General features: G+C 41.3%; 1 protein-coding gene across 8 annotated transcripts in view; it reads left to right on the forward strand.

The window, feature by feature from the left end:
• ANKRD28 (ankyrin repeat domain 28) overlaps positions 1–20,184 on the forward strand; it is a 234,980-nt gene extending 214,796 nt beyond the window's left edge. For 7 of the 8 annotated variants that reach the window (XM_075922126.1, XM_075922123.1, XM_075922124.1 and 4 more), the window contains 7 exons: positions 7,967–8,054; positions 8,142–8,225; positions 8,811–8,956; positions 9,166–9,248; positions 9,435–9,517; positions 13,604–13,695; positions 18,126–20,184. In XM_075922126.1, coding sequence (XP_075778241.1) covers positions 7,967–8,054; positions 8,142–8,225; positions 8,811–8,956; positions 9,166–9,248; positions 9,435–9,517; positions 13,604–13,695; positions 18,126–18,412 — 863 coding nt within the window. In that variant the 3' untranslated portion in view covers positions 18,413–20,184. The remainder of the gene's footprint in view (positions 1–7,966; positions 8,055–8,141; positions 8,226–8,810; positions 8,957–9,165; positions 9,249–9,434; positions 9,518–13,603; positions 13,696–18,125) is intronic. The other variant, XM_014578649.3, reaches the window with a different exon arrangement.
• Positions 20,185–23,190: the final 3,006 nt, after the last annotated feature.

A 23,190-nucleotide genomic window follows, 5' to 3' on the forward strand; every position in this document is an offset into this window, starting at 1 on the left:
TTGGGTGTAAATTTTACCCTGCACTAGATTGCTGCATGCTCAGTCCTATGTGGACACTGCTTCTATGCATTAAAAGTTCACTGTTGTGCTTTAAATCACACCACTTTGAAATGAGAGTACATTAATATGCATTGAGGAGTTTATGATGTGTGGCAGCAGGATAGATTTGCATCCTAACTTGCTATGAATTAAATGTTCATATAGACAAGCCCAGAAAAACAGACTCGGAATTTTCAGAACTCCCACCTTTGAATTCTATTTCTAAATAAGTAGATATCCTCCATTATCTCTTTTGAGTATTTATTAAACAGTTTACTATTCAACCTCGTATGCAAACATTTGTGTAGCTGTATATAGTTCTGTGTGGTACTTTGATTTTAAAAGTGCAAGAAACAGGATACAAAAACAGGAAAGGAAAAAAAAATCTTGTTGAAGATTCCTGTCACCCTGTCCCTTGCAGACACATACTGAGTTTTGAGTTTGTTTCAGAAGTAAGATGTAAAACTTTTAGTGATTAAACATTTAAAAAACGCTTTGTGGATGTAGTGCTGGTTGCTGTTTATATATATTTGTTATATGGGAAAAAAATAAATTAGAATCAACTCACAAGGGAGGTTTTGTAAGGTTTAGAATCTTTCTAGCTATTGAGCAGACACAGGACATGTTACATCAGACAGTAATCAGTTGTCCCTCTTGGAGGCAAAGTATGTATCATTCACAGAATATAGAATATAAAAGATTAAGGAAGAAACAACCTCAAGCAGTCATGTAGTCCAGCCCCCTGCTCAAAGCAGGACCAACCGCAATTGAATCATCCCAACCAAGGCTGTGTCAAGTCTGGCCTTAAAAACCTCTAAAGATGGAGATTTCACCACCTCCCTGGGCAACCTATCCCAATGCTTCACCACCCTCCTAATGAGGCAGATTTTCCTAATATCTGAGCTAGGGATGTACAGTAAAACTCCGATGGTCCGGCATCTGTTGGTCTGGCACTTCTGATGGTCCAGCACCATCAGGAACCCGGAAGTGCTCCGGGCAGCCGGACCATTGGATCTGCTCTGCCCCCAGCTTCCCCGATTCAGCCGCTGCTAAAACTGACCAGTGGCTGAATCGGGGAAGCCGGGGGCAGAGCAGCTGGGGGGCTGCCGGGTAGGTCCCCTAGCAGTGCCCCTCGGCAGCACCCCAGCTGTCCCCGATTCAGCCGCTGCTGAAACTGACCAGCAGCTGACTCCAGGAAGCCCGGAACAGAGCAGCTCTGCCTCGGGCTTCCTGGAGTTAGCTGCTGATCAGTATCAGCAGCGGCTGACTTGGGAACACCTGGGGCAGAGCAGCTGGGGTGCTGCCGGGTTGGTCCAGTAGCGCCGAGGAGTGGCTCTGCGGGACCAACCCGGCAGCACCCCAGCTGCTCTGTCCCAGGCGTCCCCAAGAGAAGCTGGGGTGCTGCCGGGTTGGTCTCACCGCGCCAAGGTTCGGTGCTACCGGACCAACCCAGCAGCACTCCAGCTACTCTGCAGGCGTCCCCGATTCAGCCGCTGCTGAAACTGACCAGAAGCGGCTGAATCAAGGACGCCTGGGGCAGAGCCGGACTATCGGAAGGGGGGGCTATGAGGGGTCTGGGGTGGCATCCCCCCACCCCAGACCGCTTATAGCCCTCCCTTTCGATAGTCCGGCAAATCTGATAATCCAGCACCCCCTGGGTCCTAAAGGTGCCAGATTATCGGAAGCTTACTGTAAATGAGTATTCAACTACTGCCCTCCCTAACCCTTGCTACCTCTGTATGAGACACAATACGGGCAGTCGGAACAGGAGCCGGTGCTGAGGGGAGCTGGCTTAAAAGTCAGTCGTCGCCCGTCGCGCCCCCCCCCCCCCCCCCCCCAGCACCATCACCGCGGTGCTGCCTGCCTCACTCCCCCTGCTGCCTCTGATAAATCTCATAGGCTTTGTCTACACTATGGCTATGTCTAAACTCGCAGCTTCTTGCGTGAGTAATATGCAAGTGAGGCTCGGCGATATTCCACGTTTAGCCTCATTTGCATATTACTCGCGCAAGAAGCCGCGAGTGTAGACATAGCCTATGTGTTTTTGCGGCAGAAAATATGCTACTGAGGGACTCATTAGCATGTGTTGTGACATCATTAGCATATTTTCTGCTATTTCTTTTTGTGCAAGGGGTTTTTGCGCAAAAAGAAGCAGTGTAGCCACTTCCATTTTGCGCAAGATCTTTATGCCTCTTCTGGAGGGACATAAGGATCTTGCACAAAACGGGGGTTTTGCGCAAAATGGAAGCAGCTACACTGCTTCTTTTTGCGCAAAAACTCCTTGCACAAAAAGAAACAGCAGAAAATATGCTAATGATGTTGTAACTCATGCTAATGAGTCCATCATTAGCATATTTTCTGCTGCAAGAAAGTGTAGAGTAGACAGCGATAGAAGCAGCGGAAGGTGGGGGAGGGGGTTTAGGGAAAGCTGCTGCAGCCTCTGTCTGTGGCCAGCCTGGGATACCATGAACAGGGGCTGCTGGACCCCGTGCAAAGTGGACCAAGCTGCTCTGGACCTCTGTGGCTCTGCAGATAAGCCCTATTCTCTCAGCCTCTCCTCATAAATCATGTGCCCAGCCCCCTAATCATTTTTATTACCCTCCACTGGGCCCCATATTTTGTCCATATTTTTTCTGTAGCAGAGACACCAAAAAATCATTGAGTACTTCAGCCTTTTCCTCGTCTGTAACGTAGGTTACCTTCCCATTTAGGAAGGGTTCCACGTTTTCCCTGACCACCTTTTTGTTCTTAACGTACCTGTAGGAAACCCTTCTTGTCAGGCCCGGCCCAAGAGTTCATGGGGCCCACGGCAGCGTGGCTGAGCCGCACGGCCGCGCAGCTCCCAGTCAGAACAGCGAGTGAATGGCCAGGTAGGCAGAGCCGGGAGCTGGGCAGCGTGGGGCTCTGAGCTGCACGGCTGCATGGTCAGGGCAGCAAGTGAGCGGCCGTGTGGGTGGGGCCAGGAACTGGGCAGCATGGGGCCCTGAGCCATATGGCCACGAGGTCAGAGCAGCGAGTGAACGGCCGTGTGGGCAGGGCCGGGAGCTGGGCAGTGCAGGGCCCTGAATGCGTGGGGCCCAAGGCTGGGTTTGCTTCTTGTTATCCTTCATATCCTTTTCTAGCAGCAACTCCAGTTGTACTTTGGCCTTCCTGATTAGATTCCTGCGTGCTCAGGCAATGTTTTTATAGTCCTCTCTAATCATCTGTCCAAGTTTCCACTTGTAAGCTTCCTTTCTGTGTTTATGCTCACCAAAGATTTCCAAGCAAGTCGCCTGCCATATTTGCTATTCCTTCTGCATATTGAGATGATTTGTTCCTGTGCCATGAATAAGGCTTCTTTAAGATACAACCATCTCTCATGGACTCCTTTCCCTCTCTCATTAGCCTCCCAGGGGATCCTACCCATCAGTTCCCTGAGGGAGTCAGTCTGCTTTTCTGAAGTCCATTGTCCATATTCTCCTTTCTTCCTTTTGGCAGGATCCTGAACTCAACCATTCATGGTCACTACTGTCCAGACAGCCACTTATTTGTACTTCCCCATCCAATTCATCCCAGTTTGTGAGCAGCAGGTCAAGAGGAGCATGATCCCTGGTTGGTTCCTCTAACATTAGAACCAGGAACTTGTCCTCAACACTTTTCAAAAACTTCCTGGATTGTCTGTGCACTGATGTATTTCTTTCCCAGCAGATGCCAGGGTGAAGTCACCTATGAGAACCAGGGCCTGTGATCTAGAAACTTCTGTTAGTTGTCTGAAGAAAGCCTTGTCTAGCTCATCCACCTGATCTGGTGGTCTATAGCAGATGCCTATCATGAAATATCTCTTGTTCTTGCCCACTCTAATCTTAACCCAAAAACACTCTCAACAAACTATTCTCCAATTTTATACTGGAGCTCTGAGCAATCATAGTTACCTTACATACAGTGCAACTCCTCCACCTTTTCTCTTTTGCCTGTTCTTTCTGAACAGTTTATACCCTTCCATGACATAGCTTCAGTTATGTGAGTTGCCCCACTAAGTCTCTATTATTCTAATCACATCGTAGTTCCTTGACTGTGCCAGGATTTTCAATGGAGAACTTAGCTTAAAACCCCATTTTCATACATGATTTATGTGTATATGTAAAAAAAAAAATGACCTAAGAGTATCTCTTAAAACGTACCCACCCACATATGTATAGTAAGTTTTTTATCCAGCATGTTGGGGCAATGGGTGTTGCCAGAAACATTCTGGTTAACTTAAGAGGAAGGTAGTTTGCATGCAGGAGGGGGCTCAGAGCAGTGTTGGGGCATGGGAGTGGTTTGAGTACTGGGCCTGGAAGACGCTCATCTCATATGGCTCCGTGCAAGCGACGACCTGTTCTTGCCGCTCCAGATTGGCAGAGGCATGTCTAGGTGGCCCTGCACACTGCCTTTGCCTCTAAACACCACCTTTACAGCTCCTAGTGGCCACAGTTTCCAGCGAATGGGAGCTGCAGAGCCAGCACTCGGGGCAACACACGTAGTTGCCTAGCTGCACTAACCCCAGAAGCAACAGGAACAGGTTACCGCCACTTGTGGGAGCTGCTTGAGTGTCCCCCACATCCAACACTCCTAAACCCCGCGCAGGCCCCAACCTTCTGCCCTGAGCCCCAGCCCTGCTCTCTGCCTTTCTCCACTCCCTTCCCCCCACACTCCGAACCCCTCATATCCCTTCAGCTCCCATGTAGAGGATTGGCCACATCACTGCTTTTGGGGGGCTGTGCAGAGCCCAATAGGGAGCCTGCTGGCCTCGTGCCAATTGGGTTATAAACCAGACTTTCTGTGAAGATTATAAATGCCGGCTTATAGAACTTTCCTATTGGAACACGGATGGATAGCACAGCTTTCATTCTATAGACATGTAGTATACAGTAGAACCTCAGAGTAATAAATGCCTGAGGAATGGCGGTTTGTAACCAAAATGTTTTTAACTCTTAACAAAACGTTTTGGTGGATCTTTCAAAAGTTTACAACTAAACAGTGATTTAATAGAACTTTGAAATTTTACTGTGTAGAAGAAATTTAAATAAAACAGCATAGAAATAGATTTGACAAGGTAAGGATTTTTTTTAAAACTTTCCCTTTAAGAGCAGTAGAGCCTCTCGGTGGCCAGGAGACAGAAGTGGAAGGGCAAGCATTGACCTCCCAGTGTCTGGCAAATTCCCTGGTTCAGGATCAATCAGGCCCCAAAGGTGCTGGACCCAGGGAAGCTCAACCTGCATCCTTCTGCATTAGATCAAACCATATGTATAAGCATTTGAGGAACAAAAGGCTTCAGGAAGGGTCATAGCATTTCCCCTTCCTTTTGCTTGCTGCTTTAGTACATTCTGGAGTGAGAGAGATTCTTTCAGAGCTTTTGCTTAATCCCACAGCCACAACCTAATCTTCACAGGTAATTCTCATTTACTCTATTTTCTGCCTTGCTCCAAAATCTCAGAGAAATAAGAGCGTAATGCTCAGTGGTCTAATTAGTGCTAAGAAAATAGAGAGATAGAGATACAGTCTGTAACCTTGCCTATGAGTATAGGCTAAGACTAATTTTCTTGACTAGAATAAGAATAAACTAAAATGATCAGATTTCCAAAACTGCATTGTGCAAAACTAAATTTTGAATGGTTGATGAATGATCTACTCAAAATTTGATTATGGTGTCTCAGAGACAGAAAGGTTAGATGTTTTTGTTCCATAAGCATCTAGCTTTTAGTTTCATATCAGACTACTGTGAGATCAGAACATGTGTGCAGTCACAAGTGTAGCTAGAACTACTTTCTAGAATTTTTTTAAAGTCATATGCATTGCTTAGATTTGCATGTGTACAAGTTCATCTAATTTTTGAAAAGTCAAATTAATCAATACTTGTTTGAGAGAGAATTTTTGGCATACTCTTAACTTTATCTGTTCACAATCTATGCAGTCTAGTTATCAGTATAATTATCTGAATTTTTTTTAAAAACTTTCTAAAATGCAGTTGCTTTAAAGTTGTCAAAATTCTAGAGATGGCACTAGCCAAAAGAAATTCTACAAAATTAAAATCTCTAATAAAATATCAATTGAAATTAATCCAAGGAGTTTTATGTGGAGGAGGAAAACTTTACACTTAGGCAGAATTACTAGCTCTGAGACTGTCAAGCAAGAAGTAATAAATACATTTTCTTTAGTGTATTTTGCAAAGGGTGCTTTGGAGTGGAATTTTGACTGACTATTGTATACCTATAGTCTTCCTCCTATGGAAGCTTAGTCCCTGAAAAAAGAGGTGACAACAGCAATGGAAACAGATTAAATGAGTTGAGTTAAACCTACTTTTCTAGGATGGGTATTTGGGTTAGAATGTGTTCTTTGATCTTGTGCAAACAGATAGCAGAGTTCATCACACCAGCTTTCTTAGTATATACAGCTTTCTATGTACTAATATGTGGGGACGATAAGCAAATTAAACATGTTTGGTTGTAAGATTTCAAAGGGACCGTTTAACTATATGGTTAAGTAATGGATCTGATGATGATTTGGGGACAAATATAAACTTTTTTTTTTGTTTGGCCAGTGAGTAATGTGGGCTACATTTTATTTATCTTTTTGTCTCTACCAGTGATGATGATATCCTGGAAAGGATGCTTGATCATGCAGTACCAAACTCAGAAACACAATGATATGGCATCCAAGATTGGCTTCTTTATTTAGAATCTTTAAATCTTTCTCTTTATGGTACAGTAATTGACAAACATTGGTTTAAAATATCTATATATGGAAAACAAGTCAAGGCAGTGGGGGATGGGAGAGCTACACCCCTCCTCCTCTTTAGACCTGTTGAGATCAGGTTGCCAACTTGACAGGATGAACTGGACTCCATTGCTGCAAAAGACATCCAGTCCAAAATAGTTGGCAACCCTCACTGCCCCAGGTTGGGGCCATGACTGGGGTCAGCTGCAAAGGCAGCAGGACCCCAGGGGGCCAGAAAAGCTCATGGTGGCAGGACCCTGGCAGGCCAGCAAAGCACGTGGGGCTGACAGGACCTTGGGGGGGGACCTCCCGGGAGGGAACTGTGACCAGGGGAAAGAATGTAGGAGGAGCTGCAGAGGGTTTGGATTCTGACCTTGGGCAAGGATTGGGGTGAGGCAGGGGATGGGGTGCCAGGCGAAGGCTGTAGCTGGGAGGCGCTTATCCTAGACAGCTCCTGGCCTGCAACCCTAGAGCCGGCTTCTTGTCTGCCACATCCCCTCAGTGCCACAGACCACTCAAAGTGGCCATCTGCTGGGGCCACAGTGTGCATCTCTGCAGCACACCCAGGTTGAGGGTCATGGTGCATACACACCTCCCAGCCAAGAGACACTCAGTGCAGAGATACATATGCTGGTCCCAGCAGCTGGCCGTTTTGAGTCTCTTGTGGGGCCACAGCAGGCAGGGGGCCTGCCTAAGGGGCCTTAGAACATTGGTGGTCCAGATTACATAGCAGGCCAGATCTGAATGTTTGGTGGGCCAGATCCAGCCCATTGACTGTATTTTGCCCACCCTGATATAGGATCAGTCGTTGGGTAATTACTCATGTCAGCCAATCTTGAGGCTGCAGGTTCTGTGTTACAACATATACTTACATTTCACTTCTGTTTCTTAAAAATGCATGATATCATTTATCCTTGGATACACTGGTATTTGTCTGAAGAATCAATGAAAGAATCTCCAGTGTAACAGATGGGGGCTTTTCTCAGTATTGGCAGTGACATCAGTTTCAGTGGCATTATTTATGGCCAAACTCCAGAAAGAACTCCACTAGGAAGATGTCCCTTTCAGATAGAGCTGAAACACTGAAGTCAAAGTTTCATTTAATTTACTTTAGTAATGTTTATTGTTTCCATAGATGTGCAGATTGGGTGGTTTTTTTCCTGCTTTTAATATTTGATTTTAAAACTTTTAGGTCATGACAGCTGCGTAGAGCTTCTTTTGGAACAGGAAGTTTTCCAGAAAATGGAAGGAAATTCTTTCAGCCCATTGCATTGTGCTGTGTAAGGAAGTGCAAGATTACAGATTTCTTTACAATATTTAACAGCTCAGCCATTCTCTAAGTAACAGCCTGTTTAATTTTTTAATAGGATAAATGACAATGAAGGTGCTGCAGAAATGTTAATTGATACTTTGGGAGCTGGTATTGTAAATTCAATGGATGCAAAAGGAAGGTAGGCATATAACAGCTGCATTTAGGAAACAGAGCACTGCAAACAGTAATCTTCTTGCTTTTCTGTCATAGTGTAAATGTATTTTTGGAACATTAATTTTTTCTGTGTGTAAAGACATTTTTTTTCCTATTCTATATTGAAAATGTTACTGGAAATTTTTAAATATCATGTTTTGTGTTAATAGACCTGAATTTGGTTTTTGTATTGTGTAGGAAAGTTTGGGTATTTATATAATTGCATAAGTTTTTACAATATGAATAATTTATACCCATTAACTATATTTTAGTATCTTGTCCATTTTATTTTTCAAAATCATCCTTGGTTATATTATGAATTTACAGGTTGCTAAATATTCATTTTAAATTTGAGGCCAATTATTTTCAAAAACTGAAAGAAATAACTTATAACAACTATTATGACCATTCTACCAATAATGGCCCCAATGTATTTTTTGGTGGTGACTACCCAGACTGATACATTAGCAGGATCACAGCCAAAGTTTGCACCTATGAATAAAACATTGTGTGCGTTTCCTGGTTGTAAGTCCATTTCCTCTTGATTTTTTTATTTATTTTTTTTTTTTAGAACTCCCCTTCATGCAGCAGCTTTTACTGATCATGTGGAGTGTTTACAGCTTCTACTCAGCCATAATGCTCAAGTAAATGCTGTAGATTCTTCTGGAAAGACACCTCTAATGATGGCTGCAGAAAATGGGCAAACTAATACCGTTGGTAAAGAGCTTAAATATTTTCTACTTCAACTTGTAATAATGTACAGTAACACTTTAGATATTGTTGCTTTAGAATACCATATTTTATCTAGTTACGCATGTTTCTTAAAAGTATATTATTTTAGATTTTAAACTTCATTTTATAAAGTGGAAAGCTGGTAATTCCTTTAGGATCACACTTTAGTTAATGCAAACTTTTATTTCCTTCAGAGGTGCTGGTTAGCAGTGCTAAGGCTGATCTGACCTTGCAAGATTGCTGCAAAAACACTGCACTCCATTTGGCTTGCAGCAAGGTGTGTATCCATTTCTATTGGAGCCCTTTTTCCATGTTCGTTGTTGGTGATATTTTGATTTTAAAATATTTTAAAAATTTATCTTTATCAAATTCTGTAAAAATCTCCAGAATCTACTTCAAAAAGATATACAAAACATTTTTTTTTCACTAAGTCACCTGACAAACATGTTTCCTGTATATTTAGGGTCATGAAACTAGTGCCTTGTTAATACTGGAGAAGATTACAGATAGAAATCTCATCAATGCCACCAATGCAGCCTTGCAAACGTATGTACAGCCTGTGAACAATATTTTCCAGTTTGATATTAATACATTTCTGCTGTTATTAAAGTTGTTAATTACATAAACAATTTTAAGTGTCCGGGTTTCCATCTGAATAAGAGAAAGGGATGTTAGAAAAATTTTATACCATCATGGCTCAGGGAATTCTACCAAGAATGACAATGAGATGATCGGAAGGAGAGTAGTCTTGGGTGTTAGTTCTTTATAAACACTATTCAGTTTTTTCTATTAAAAATTAAATAATAGTTAATTCCAGTGATTGCTACAAATATTTGATTGGTTGTTTAAAAAAGCAAGGTGACATAACTAATTGTGAAAATACTAGCTGGAGAATACTTTTTGTTTTTGTTGGTTTTAATAAAGGTAATGTGACAATATAGTGTGTTCTAGCTACCATTATTACATCTAAAAACTTTTATCTCAGAGCTCTATTTTTTTTAATCCAGTTAATGGGAAATTCAAAACTTAAGAAGCATTTCGTACTATAAAACTGAAATGTATTTGGAACTGGGATGGTGTTTTTTTAATAACTGATTCTTCTAGGCTTTTTCTCTTAAAATATTAGCAGCCTAGAATACTTATCCACCTGGATATCTTAGATCTTTTAATTAGGCCTTAACAGTCAGAAGAAAGCATAAAAAGTTATCACAGCTGCTAAACAACTCTTGAGTGTTTTTAGCATTAGTAAAACTGTTGTGTGTGTTCCTGCTCCCCTGCTGGAATTGTTTTCATGCAATTGTTGCTCAGAGGATTACCTTATGGTATCACCTTTTTTAAGCAGTATGGGATGCACTCAGCAAGGAGTGTGTAGATGAGGTGGTAGCTGGTTGCCCTAGTGCCTGGCTAATGAGGCACAAAGAGATGGACAGAAAACAAGATGACACACAAAAGGGGGAACAAAAGGAGACCGAGAATGGGGGCACACTAAGGAGGATGGAGAGAGTCAAATGCATTTCTGTTTATTCCAGGTGTTAAATGCTTCTAATTTATTGAACTTCTGTATTTTGAGCTACAGATAATGGGTGCAATTTTTCTTCTCATAGTGTCCCTGTGGGTGCTTCTCTTCAGAGATGCCTTTTGAGCCCTTGATCGGAGATTTTCAGTTAGCAGTCTTTGTTCAGCCCAATATGTGCTCTATGCATCCTTCTGGATAGCAAAGCAATATGGGAATGTGTTGGCAAACCACCCTCAGTTCCTTCTCATCTTCCTTGGCCTAAGACAGAGCTTTAGTATGATCATGTTGACCATGCCTTGGCTTTTTTAATATTCCTATAGTGGCTAAAGTTAATTGTTAATGTACTTAGATAAGTAGCAAGAGGATTATTTCACTTCTCTCTTTTCCCTCAGGGACACTTACTTTACTCCTGGCCGGGCATACCTGGTTTGCCAGATTTCAAACATTGCCTCTCATGCTAATAGGTTATACTTGTGAGTGATAGCCATTCTAGTTTTTCTGCTGCTTGAGGGACTCCCAGAAATACAATTTCTGCCTGTTCCTCAAGTTCAGGGTAAAGAAAAACAGGGAAATTAAACTCACTGGTAATGAAGGGAACCCCCTTCTGCTGGGTTCTGAGTCAACTCAGGGGAGAACCCCCCTCCCAATCCCAAAACTGTCTCTGGATAGATCCAGCACCTCTTCTGCCATTGCGTAAGCTTCCCCTAAGAAGGGGAAGAGTTTGGAGACTTCATGGAATGCTTCCAAAAAGAGGACTGTGGACCTCACCTTAAGGAGCTAGCTCCAAAAGAGGTCCAGATCCCTAGTGAGATCTACGGTCTCTAAAGCTTTAACCTCCTGACTCAGTATTGTTGAATTGAAAGACTCCTCCTCTGGTACTGATGGGGCCGTAAGGTCCTGAAACATAGAGACAAATGACTCCGATAGGCCCTTAGTAATTTCTACCAGTAAAAAAGGACAAGCAGAGACGTTCAATACTGAGCTTAAACCATCCATTGATACCCTTGCAGACCCCTGTGTGAATGCAAATTTATACCTGCAGATGCGGATATCTGTAGATATAAATCTGTATCCATGAAACCACAGTGCTCTCCTGGAAACCAAAGTGGTGAAAGGCGCAGAATGTGAGGCCACTTCTCCCAGGAGCCAGTGCCTAATGCTGACAGCTCCTCCAGCACAATTATACCCCTCCAACCCCTGCCAACTCAGGCAGGTATCAGGCACACTCCAGCAGTGCTTTTGTGTTCAAGTTTCACACATGCTTCTAGACAGGACACATAGACACATGTGGGAGGGACGGAAGAAGGTATTTCTCGTGCCAAGGATATTAGACTTAAATTTGTTTTCTAAACTGTTCTGTAAAGTCTCAAAAGTTTAGGATGTCTGGCAGTTACAAGCTTTCATTAGCGAAAGAGGTTTGGTTTTCAGCTTATGCTTTCCTTCAATATTTCCTTGGCCATTAGTCGCAAAAGTCCTGGCAGTAGTGATTGCTAGCAATGCCCTAGAGGGGGATAACACATTCAGCTAGATCAAGGTGGGCAATCTAAGGCCTGGGGGCCGTATGCAGCCCCTGGCTTACCTGGATCAGGGCCCTTGAGTCTTGGGGCTCCTCCCAGAATTTGGAAGCCCATGTTGGTGAGGGGTGGGTTTTTTGTTTCTGACTTGTGTGCAGCCAGCCCCCTGCAGATTTTTCTGTGGGCCAGTCACCCCCGACCCAAAAAAGGTTCCCCACTCCTGAGCTAAGTCTTAGGCAACATCTACAGCATTACTGAAGAATGTAGCCAGATCTGAAATATATAGGGCCACTACATGTACACCAGCATTATGCCCTGATCCATGCTCCTGGGATTCAGTGCAGTACTTGATTCTGCAGTACCGTCTTCGGTTCAGGATGCTATTCTGAAGCTCTCCCCTCCATCTGGGGATACTGCATGGGAGTCACCTGACTTGGAACACCCATAGATGCACTAATCGGTGCAGTAACTGTAGTTCAAAACCTGTGTCCGATGGGTGATCCACTACCCACCCTCCTTGCCCTGTGCTTCAGACTGTTCCTCAGGAAACATGAGAGTGGAGAAAGAGCTGAGGACAATTTGCCCAGACACCCCTATACCAGTCTCAGTAGTCAACATGAGGAAGCATTAAGGCATATGTGTGGGACAGATCGAGACAAACTGAAAATCTTCAACCAAGGGCTCAAGAGACTCTTGGCCGTCTGAAGTGGAGCATCCTTAGGGGAGGACATGTGAAGAACCACAATTACCGCACAAAGTACGTAACCTCTTCTTTGCTCCCCTTCCCTCTGCACACGCCATAGAGCTTTCCTATTCAGGATTTATCCCCAGTGTAGTGAAATCAATATGGGGATTTTTACAAACCTCACAATAAATGGAAGTCAGTGTTAGAACTACCAAGGTTCTTGGGTATACTGCATGCCCTGTTGTGGTGTGTTTTTAAAATTAGGTAAATTATGATTTCCATTCCTCTTTAATGCTTTAAAAGAGGATGAAATTATTACGTGTGAGGTAACTCTGTCCACTTTGTCTGAGGGAGTGATGTGCCTTGAAAAGTTACATTTAATAGCTCAAGGTTTTGAGTAGAGGACTAATTCATTGCGCTCTGTGTTCTTTTTTTGCCCTTTCATATCTTATATAGTGAGGAAATTATTTCATCATTATTTCAGAGACAGTTGGAGATCTTTGATTTTTGAAAGCCAGAAGACAATCTATGAAAAAGCAAGGGATTAAAAGTAGAAAGGGGAACATTTGTTGCTATTTTTTTAACAATTTCTCTCTCAATATTTTTGGTGTAATAAGGTATGCCAGATCAAAAACTATTCCCTCACAATGTCATGCCATTAAAAAGAAACAAGTATTACTAGTCCATCATTTTTAATGCAGAAATGTTCATTTTGGGAAAGAATGGATATTCATCTTCACCTTGAAATTGTTTTTTACATTTAATTAATTGAAAATAATTTTCCATAAGAAGTTAAGGAACAGAACGAATAAAGGATAGACATACTGTGGTTGTCAGATGGACACCTGATTCCTAAAACACTCTTTGGTATCTTGTTTTGAAGCTTATTTTAGAACCAGGTTTGTTTGTCTTCACAGACCTCTGCATGTTGCTGCTCGAAATGGATTAACAGTTGTAGTTCAAGAACTTTTAGGCAAGGGAGCAAGTGTACTTGCTGTAGATGAAAATGGTAAGAATAAACTTGTTTTCCAGTAAGGAACTGTAGTTTATGCCCTGGTTCGGAAAGTGATAAACCTTCTAAAGTTTTATATTGGTTGTATGATGGCACTATTTTGAAGAATGGCACATGTGGATTTTGCATCAGGTTAGCAAAGTAGAAGAAATGGAAGAGTCTGATTTTGGAACACTGCTGCAGGTTATCAAACGCAAATAATTGATTTGACATTGCAGTCTGATTATATTAGGTGTAAATATAATTGTTTTAGCAATATTGGAGACAATCATAAAAGCACAGTATCAAAGTGTACTCTTACTTTTGGGCATTGGTGACTTGGGTTTAATAGCATGCAATTTACGAAAACATTTTGAGTATAAATTTCTAGAAGTATGTATGTACAATAGACCCCAATTTTTGAGTCTCAAGCTTCCGGCTTGTAATAGCTTTGCAGCACGCAGAAGCAAGAAAACATAACAGGTTCATCTTGGCCTCTGAGGATAGAACGAGAAGCAATGGGCTTAAACTGCAGCAAGGGAGGTTTAGGTTGGACATTAGGAAAAAGGTCCTAACTGTCAGGGTGGTCAAACACTGGAATAAATTGCCCAGGGAGGTTGTGGAATCCCCATCTTTGGAGATATTTAAGAGTAGTTAGATAAATGTCTATCAGGCATGGTCTAGACAGTATTTGTTCCTGCCGTGAGGGCAGGGGACTGGACTCGATGACCTCTCAAGGTCCCTTCCAGTCCTAGTATTCTGTGATTCTATGATAATTGTTTCATCACAGGTGAAATCATGCACTTTGTCGAGGTATAATGAACTGTAATGCCATCAACTTTCACTCCAAACTGAAAAGCTCTGTAGTCCTTGTGATGTTTTCTTTCCCAAAAAGATTTTGAGTGGCTGCTGCTATTTTTAATAGACATACATGTGAATTTTATAGTGCCAATCACTTTTTAAGCTTTTTCTTTCTTGTAACTTCCCAAATTTGTGTTAAATGAACACTGGCAATATACCTGTAACCAAGACAGACCATCATAAAATATATTCCAGCACTTCTTGCAAAAAGTCCTATATAATGGTCCATTTACACAGATTATATTGATAAAACATATGCATGCCAAGCATGCCATGAATTAGATTCACACCAACAAAGGTTTTTGTTGTTCCCTTGCACACTTTTTGTCATAGTTTTTTCTGATAATTCACGGCTTAATCTGAAACACTTTTTTTGTAGGCAGTTTGCGCCAAATCAGTAGATCTCTAAAACAAAACAAACAAAAAAAAGATTAGACAAGTAAAATATTTTGGGGGTGGGAGAGTTGTGTAGTTTGTGAATTTGACAGAGCTATTTGTATGATCAGTTTCACTGTTTCCCTCATGTAGTCAGTCCCCTTGTTTATGTGCAAAGAGGAGAGAAACATTTAGTAAAAATCATAAAATTGACAGGGGGACTTGAGGTAACTGTAGCATGTGAACTTTTTAAACTTTGACTTATAATTTTAAATTGAAAGGGCCTTTTAGTTTTATCTAATTTAGTTATTAGCGTTTCTGGTTTTTCTTTATTTGTTTTCAGCAGCCCTGGGGATTAGGGATGTAATCAGTTAACTGGTTTCCCTGCAAGCATCAAGCCCAGGGATCCCGCTTAGTTAATACATTTAATTAGTTAACTGATGAATTGGGATTTTGCATCCCTACTGGGGATGTTCATTCAGAATACAACCTGACTTTGACTTGAAATAGCCATGTCACTTTAGGACGTGAGGTATCAAGATGATGATGCTTTTAATTGAAAGAGTAAAGTTGAAAGTCTGTCTTTACCTTTTCTAAGGGATTGGTAAATCCAGTTTAGGATTATGGAAGTCTGGCTAGTCATGACTGAAGCAGTCCCCACTCGTGCTGGGTCCCTGACTACTGCAGCTCTGCCTTTTGAAATGTAGTAAGTGCCGGGTAGAGCTCATGCCACTTCTGCGAGCTAATCCCACTGCAGCTGTGCAATTTAAATGTAGTAGGAGATGGGCTGCACACTGGGCTCCTACTTTAAACTGCAGAGCTGTAGAGGAGGGTAGCAAACATCTCTCCTCCCCACCCAATCGAGTAGTGGATGGAAATTCCATCAACTCCTCGATTAGCTGATTGATCACAATTTAACATCGTTTTCTGGACTCTGTTTCCACAATGATTCATTGCCATCTCAGTGCTGAAAATCCTGGTTGTGTCAGCTCTTCCCATATTCTGTGTAAATTTGTTTAGAATGTGTGTCAATCTTTTCATTGATGAGTAGTCTCAGAAGGGTAGCTGTGTTACTCCGTATCTGCGAAAACAACAAGGAGTCCTGTGGCACCTTAGAGACTAACAAATTCATTAGGGCATAAGCTTTTGTGGGTAAAACCCACTTCATCAGATGAATTGGAGTGGAAGTTACAGAGGCAGGTGTGTGTGTGTGTGTGTGTGTGTGTGAGAGAATGAGGCTAATCAAGTCAGGGTGGAAGTGGCTCTTTTACAGCATTTAATGTGGAGATGTGAATACCAAAATGGGAAATTACCTTTGTAATGCATTAAACAATTAAAATCCTTATTCAGTCCTGAATTGATTGTATTGATTTTGCAAATGAGTAGAATATGAACAATGTGTTTTGCTTTTTCAATTCAAAATGGGGCGATTCTTGTTTGGTTCATTTTAGGAGTATTCATTGAGTTTAGTGTACTCAGTAGTCTTCACATGTAGTACTGAAGCTTTTCAAATCTCTAAGGCGAGACTGTTTTGAAATAGTGGATAGAGCACTTGACTGGGACTCAAGACCTGAGGTCTGTTCCTCTGCCCTGCTGCTGGTATTTGCCATGACTTTGGGCAAGTTGTTGCCTTGTGCCTCAGTTTCCCTATCTGTAAAATATGGATAATGCATTGGCCACCTTTGTAAAGCAAAGAGAGCTATGGATGAAAAGTGCTAGAACTGAGGATTGAAGGCAATATGCATTGTCCCCTCATCTTTTAGATATATTTGAATCTAGAATGAGATCTTGCCTAGCTGGTGCAAAACAGAAGCTCATGCCCCAAGAGTGTAAAATTATTATAAATGGTACTTTTAATTAGCAATTATTAAACATAAATAATTTGTTTAATCTTCAGAATGGCCTGTATTTAATGTTCATCTGGGATGTCCTGTTCCAGATGAACGCTAGTCAACAGGACATAAACAAGTAGCATGCCTTAAACGTTTCAATGATATAAAGCAATCAGTACTCCGTACTTTTCCTCCTTTGCATTAATTTCACTGTCATGCACAGGTAGTAGAAATAGTGACCCACATGGTCAATTGCAACAAATTTGTTTTACTTGTCACTTTACCTTTGCAAGAGAAATGTTATCTGGAATTCTGCATATTGATTATCAATAATGAGGTTTTTCTCTTCTGCCCTCTCTGCCTTAAATACCCTTTTCACCCAGTGCAGCAGTCTTTAAAAGCCCTTTCCGTAAGGGTTCACTGTGTAAGTGATCTGCTGTTAATCCTAAAGAAAAAATGTGCTGCACTGTTGTATGCCCGTCACATGGATCATCAGTTGAGCAGAAAATACAATTGTTGAGTTCTTTGTTTCAGCAACTGGACCTATTTTACAACAAAAACAATTCTTTAGCATGTAGAGTATATGCTAATAAAATAAAAATTGCCTCCTGGATTACAACTTTTTAATTGGCCTGTAAATCAAGCAAGTGGCTTTTCTTTAAATATTTGCTTTATTTGCAGTGTTTGGGTTTTTTTTACATTTATAGTTAAGGCCCTTTGTTCGGTTTTTAACAGTTTTTACCAAAAATTTCCCAGGATTTTAAAAGGCTGTTTGGTTTTATTGGTGTTCATCAGAATTATGGATCACTTGAGTACATGAAAACACTGATGTATGTTAAGAAAATCCATTACATTAATTAGATGCATTTAATAAATTAGTCCTAAGGGAACTGTCCCTTAAAGTAAGGAAATGTAATGGGAGATACACGTGTGGTTAGTTAATGTAAAAAAAGAATTAACTGTCTCTTCAGTCAATTAACTTCCTGGTTTTTTTAATCTGTTTTTGTCTCTGATCCAAAAATTCCTAACTTTGCCTAAGAAAATAATCAAATCCTACCCTCCCAAGTCCTCTAATTTCCTAGGATTTTATTTTTCTTCCTCATCTTCATCTCTGCTACCTGTATAATATACTGTAACTTGTTTGGCTAAGGTGCCGATATATAAGAACTGTAATCAGCAGGCAAACATGATACCTTGTAATAGCAAAACATTACAAAAATAAATTGCATTATAAAATTAAATATGATTTTAAATTGTCCTTTTTTGAAACAGTTAAACAATTTAAATGTTTTTACAACTAGATGATCAAATGCTCTTGAGGAATTTGTACACTTATTTTTTTAAACAAAGGGTTTAATTTTGATTTTATTTGATTTCTAGGTTACACGCCAGCTTTGGCCTGTGCTCCCAATAAGGATGTGGCTGATTGTCTAGCTCTCATTTTGGCCACAATGATGCCTGTTTCATCAAGCAGCACGTTACCTTCCCTTACATTCAATGCCATTAATCATTACACCAACACCTCAAAAACTGTCACCTTTGACTCCTTGCCAATCATGAGGAGTGAACATAGCTCTTATTGTAGTTTCAACAACATTGGCAGGGAAGATGGCTATCCATATACAGAAGAGGATGAGCTTAATGACTCAGATTCTGAGACCTATTAAAAAGCTTCATATGGAGATCTGAAGAATGGACCCAGTCATCAGAAGGTCAGAATTATGCTTTTAGAAAAAAGCAACCAGTGTCTTTTATAATCAGAGGACGGACCTGTGGGAAGATTTTGGATTTTTTAAATTGTAGGTGCATATGAAAGATCTCTATGAACTCTAGAGAATTTTAATGAGCAGGTTTTGCAAAAGAAACATAAATTCTTGAAAAATACTTAGACTCTACAGCAAAAAAATTAAGAATGTCAAAACTGTTTTATTTAATTGTACATTACCATTTTGTGTGGTGCCAGCAGTAACTTCTGCATACAGTGCACCATTGTCTATGTAAATGAACAACGCTATTGTACAACAAAAAGGACACTAGATTTACTTATAATCAATAAAAGTAAAACCATTTTGAAGGCAATAAACAAGTTTGGTACAGTAGGCATTGTTTGTGCAGCAAATTGCCAAAGGACCAAATAACTTAGATTTTTTTTAATTAAATTCCTTTTTGTGGAAACTGGAATAGGTTAATGAGATGTTGTCTTAACAAAACCTTAATTATTTCTGGGAATTAAGCTTAGATTTGGTTTTAAATGGTGATATTTTTTTTATCATCTAAAAGCCTTCCGACACTATTAAATGTACCATGAAAGAAAGCAGATGTATCTTTCAGTTTTGTTTTTTCTTTTAGATTAAACAAAAATGAACTTGTACTTTTATAAAGCTAAAAAGAAAAAACCAGCTAACAAGGTGCAGTCAGGGTGAAATATGTACAGTGTAATAAAATAAACTAGGGGTGGGTGGGTGGGAAGCAGTAATTGTTGCACAGTTTTAACTTCTGGGTTTTAAATTGATATTTTTATTTAATTAAATGAAGGGTAATTTACTGAGACGGAAACAGCATAAAAATTTAAAAGTAATCTTCTAACACCCTGTTGTGGCTCAAAGTTCACAGGGAATGGATTTATCAACAATTCGTCCACTTATTTTTACTACATAAAATTTGTAAGTTAGATGAAGTCTGTACCTCCATAATGTTTTTTGTTTTTTTTAAATCCCGGAGTTCTGAGTACAAAAAGAAGAGGTGAATTTAGAAGAGATTCCCTGTTATCGAAAGGTACAATGTTGGGTCTTTGAGAAGGAATATCTGTGGTGTGCGCCGTTTTAAAAATCATAGAAGATGCAGGCCCCTGTAGTGTAATAAAAACTTGCCCTCAGACTTTTTATTTATAACAGACTACTGTTTTAAAAAAAGCACCTGAAAAATGGAAGATTTTGAAGTTTTATCTGTTAAATGAATATTTAGTTTATTGGGTTCTGCTTTAATTATAATTGTTATTTTTAAAGTGAAATTGCTTATGTACATGCAAAGGATTCTTGCGTGTCCAGGTAAAATAAAAATAAACTGAATCCCAGTTACCTTTTATCCTTTTTGTATTGTGAAACTGGAAACCTTAATGCCATTGTAAATTATCAGCTGGTTTTCTGAACATAAAGTGTGGAAATACAGGACAGTATTTTGATCTATTTGATAATTTTGTGGGTTTTTTGAAGAATTAATGAGCATGTACATAGAAATAGTGATTGCTTGAATACTGTATTTACCTGCACTCTTTCAGTACATCAAGATTCCTGTATATTTTACAGAGTATAATAAAACCCAGATGTGAGTTGTATTTAATGAATAATTTATTTGTATCTGTGTATCATACTTGAGCCGTAATTACAAAGATTCTTTTGTTGAATAACAATTAGAATTTATAAAATTTATTTTACAAAGGCTTTGCTGTCCTTTTAATTCTAAAGTGCATGTAAATAATTCAGATTTACAATCACTTTAAAAGGAATAATCAGGTGATATTTAATTACTATCATTTAGAATTTAGGTTGCGTTGTAAGTATCACTTGTGGGGAGTGTGTAAATATTGATTAATGGCAGAAACAGCATATGGCATATATGGTCTTTCGACACTATTTGAGAGTTGGGGACTTCATCTTTTTTCTATGCCACATGGTTCTCTACATTGTCTTTGGAGTTATTGCTATACAGGTGTGCGGGAAAGATTTAAATGCCTCACCTGAGGATACAGAGGACATTTGAAAGGCCTATTGTTTAACGCCACTTTTGATCACTACATATAATCCAATCTTTTCAGTAACCTGGTTCAATTCTATTATATGATTTGAACCAGCTGGGACAAGGTTTTTTCCCACATTGCAAAGAGTATTGACTTAGGTAACATACTTGTCCTGAAAGATAACATCCTGAAAGATAAAAGATAACTGTAATATTTCAGTTACTGGTGCTTTACAGTTTTTTCTGCTCTGAGAACTGAGGGTGTGTCAAGCCTACAGGGTTTTTCGAAAAAAGTAGCCTTTTTTCAAAAAAACATCCCCTGTATCTAGACTGCCACCGTGTTATTTTGAAATTAAATAGAAAAACGCAGCGGTTTTTTGACCGCAGTAAACCTCATTTTACGAGGAAGAATGCCTTTTTTTGGAAGTGCTCTTTTGAAAAAAGGCGTTCTTGAATGCAAACAGGGCTTTTTCAAAAGAGAGCATCTAGACTGCCAGGGCGCGCACTTCTGAAAAAGCGGCTCGCTTTTTCGAAAGAAGTGGTTGCAGTCTAGACGCTCTCTTTCAAAAGAGGCTTTTTCGAAAGAGGCTTATAGTCTAGACATAGCCTGAGAGAAGGTGGAATTGAATGCAGCTGAAATCTGTACTAGCCAATGTTTCTTCTCTTAAAATTATCACATCTTGAAGAGTTATCTCAAGATGGTATGTCACCTTGGCCTATGTGTGGGTCCTTCATACGGCCCCCCTACAGAAAACAAGATCCATGTGTAGGATGGCTGACAATAACCTAGTTTGAAATGCTCTTGGATTGAACATGAGGTCACTTAGGGCAGGCCATCAGTCCCCCAAGAAGACTATTGGATTAAATGCAGTGCTAACTCTTCTGTTTTTAATAAGGCACTTAAAGAAAAATATGAATTATAACCCTCACCAACCTTTTATTTTATTCCACTGAAGCTTATACTTGAAGGCAAAGTCTGTGCCTGTTTTGTTCCTTAGAATTATGTTCTTTTTAATTACAGTAGACTTCTGATAATCCGGAACCTTTGGGACCTAGGTGGTTCCAGATTATCGGATATGCCGGACTATCAGGAGGTACTATAAACTGGTTATATATATACTATATACATCATATACTGTATACAAAATGTTCTTAACCCTTTTTATTGTACATACTGTATACAGTGATGTTAGTTTTTAACCCTTTTTTACCCTTTTTGCTCGGTTCAGCTGCTGCCACTGTTGCCATGTGACTCATTTTTTGCCAAAGCTCACTCACTAGGCTCTTGCCATTTTGATGCTGGATTATCAGGTGTGCCGGACTATGGAGTTTTACTGTAATGTTTTTGTGAGCTTGCCATTTCTGCACCTAAGCTACCTCTGCCTTTAATGCTGTTAAATACATTTTATTAAATTTTTATGAGTTTAGAATTGCAGCAAGACAGAAATAACATAAAAATGGCCATCCTAGATCAGACCAAAACTTTACCTTGCCAAGTATCCTGTTTCACAACAGTAGCTGGTCTGAAATGCTTCAGGGAATGAACGATCAGGGTATTTTAAGTGACCCATCCCATGGCATCCAGTCTTACCTTCTGGCAGCCAGTGGTTTTGGGACACCCAGAGCACACGGGAGGGCCCTACCAAAGTCACAATACAGGCAGTCCCCGGGTTACGTACAAGATAGGGACTGTAGGTTTGTTCTTAAGTTGAATTTGTATGTAAGTCGGAACTGGCTTCCAGATTCAGCCGCTGCTGAAACTGACCAGCGGCTGACTACAGGAAGCCCGAGGCAGAGTTACTCTGCCCTGGGCTGCCTGGAATCAGCCGCTGATCAGTTTCAACAGCAGCTGAATCTGGACGCCTAGGACAGAGCAGCTGGGGCGCTGCCGGGTAGGTCCCTGCAGGGGCGGCACTGCGGGGACCAACCGGGCAGCACCCCAGCTGCTCTGCCCCAGGTGTCCCCAAATCAGCTGCTGCTGAAACTGATCAGCAGCTGATTCCAGGAAGCCCCGGGGTAGAGCAACTCTGCCTCGGGCTTCCTGTAGTCAGCCACTGATCAGTTTAAGCAGCAGCTGACTTGGGGACACCTGGGGAAGAGCAGCTGGGGTGCTGCGGGGTTGGTCCAGTAGCGCCGAGGAGCGGTGCTGCAGGACCAACCCAGCAGCCCCAGCTGCTCTACCCCAGGCAAGAAAAGCCTGGTCTGCTGGGGGATGCACTAGCTGCGTCCCCCAGCAGACCAGGGAACCTGGAGGGCGGGACCGCGGAGATGCGCCACGGTCCCGCCCGCATCCTCCCCAGCTTTTCTCCGTGTCTCCCTGGTCTGCTGGGGGGGTCTCCAGGAAGACGAGGAGCAAAGCTGTGGAGGGGCTTGGGCAGCGGGGCAGCCCAGGCGCTTCTGGGCTGTCCCGCTGCCGGCTTCTCCCGAGGCTTTGCAAAGCTGCCGAGGGGCTCGGGCAGCCCAAGCCCCTCCGCGGCTTTGCTCCACGTCTTCCTGGTCTGCAGACTAGGGAGACGCGGAGCAGCTTTTCTCGCCCCGGAGTACACGGGCGGCGGGACCGCGAGGTCCCGCAGTCCGTGTCCTCCCGGGGCGAGAAAAGCTCCGTTCGTAACTGCAGATCCGACATAAGTCGGATCCGCGTAAGTCGGGGACTGCCTGTACATAATCGCCAATTTCACAGCAGTAAGAATTGAAAATTGGTACATTTAAC

Source organism: Pelodiscus sinensis, chromosome 2 (genome assembly GCF_049634645.1).
Source record: "Pelodiscus sinensis isolate JC-2024 chromosome 2, ASM4963464v1, whole genome shotgun sequence".
NCBI lineage: Eukaryota > Metazoa > Chordata > Testudines > Trionychidae > Pelodiscus > Pelodiscus sinensis.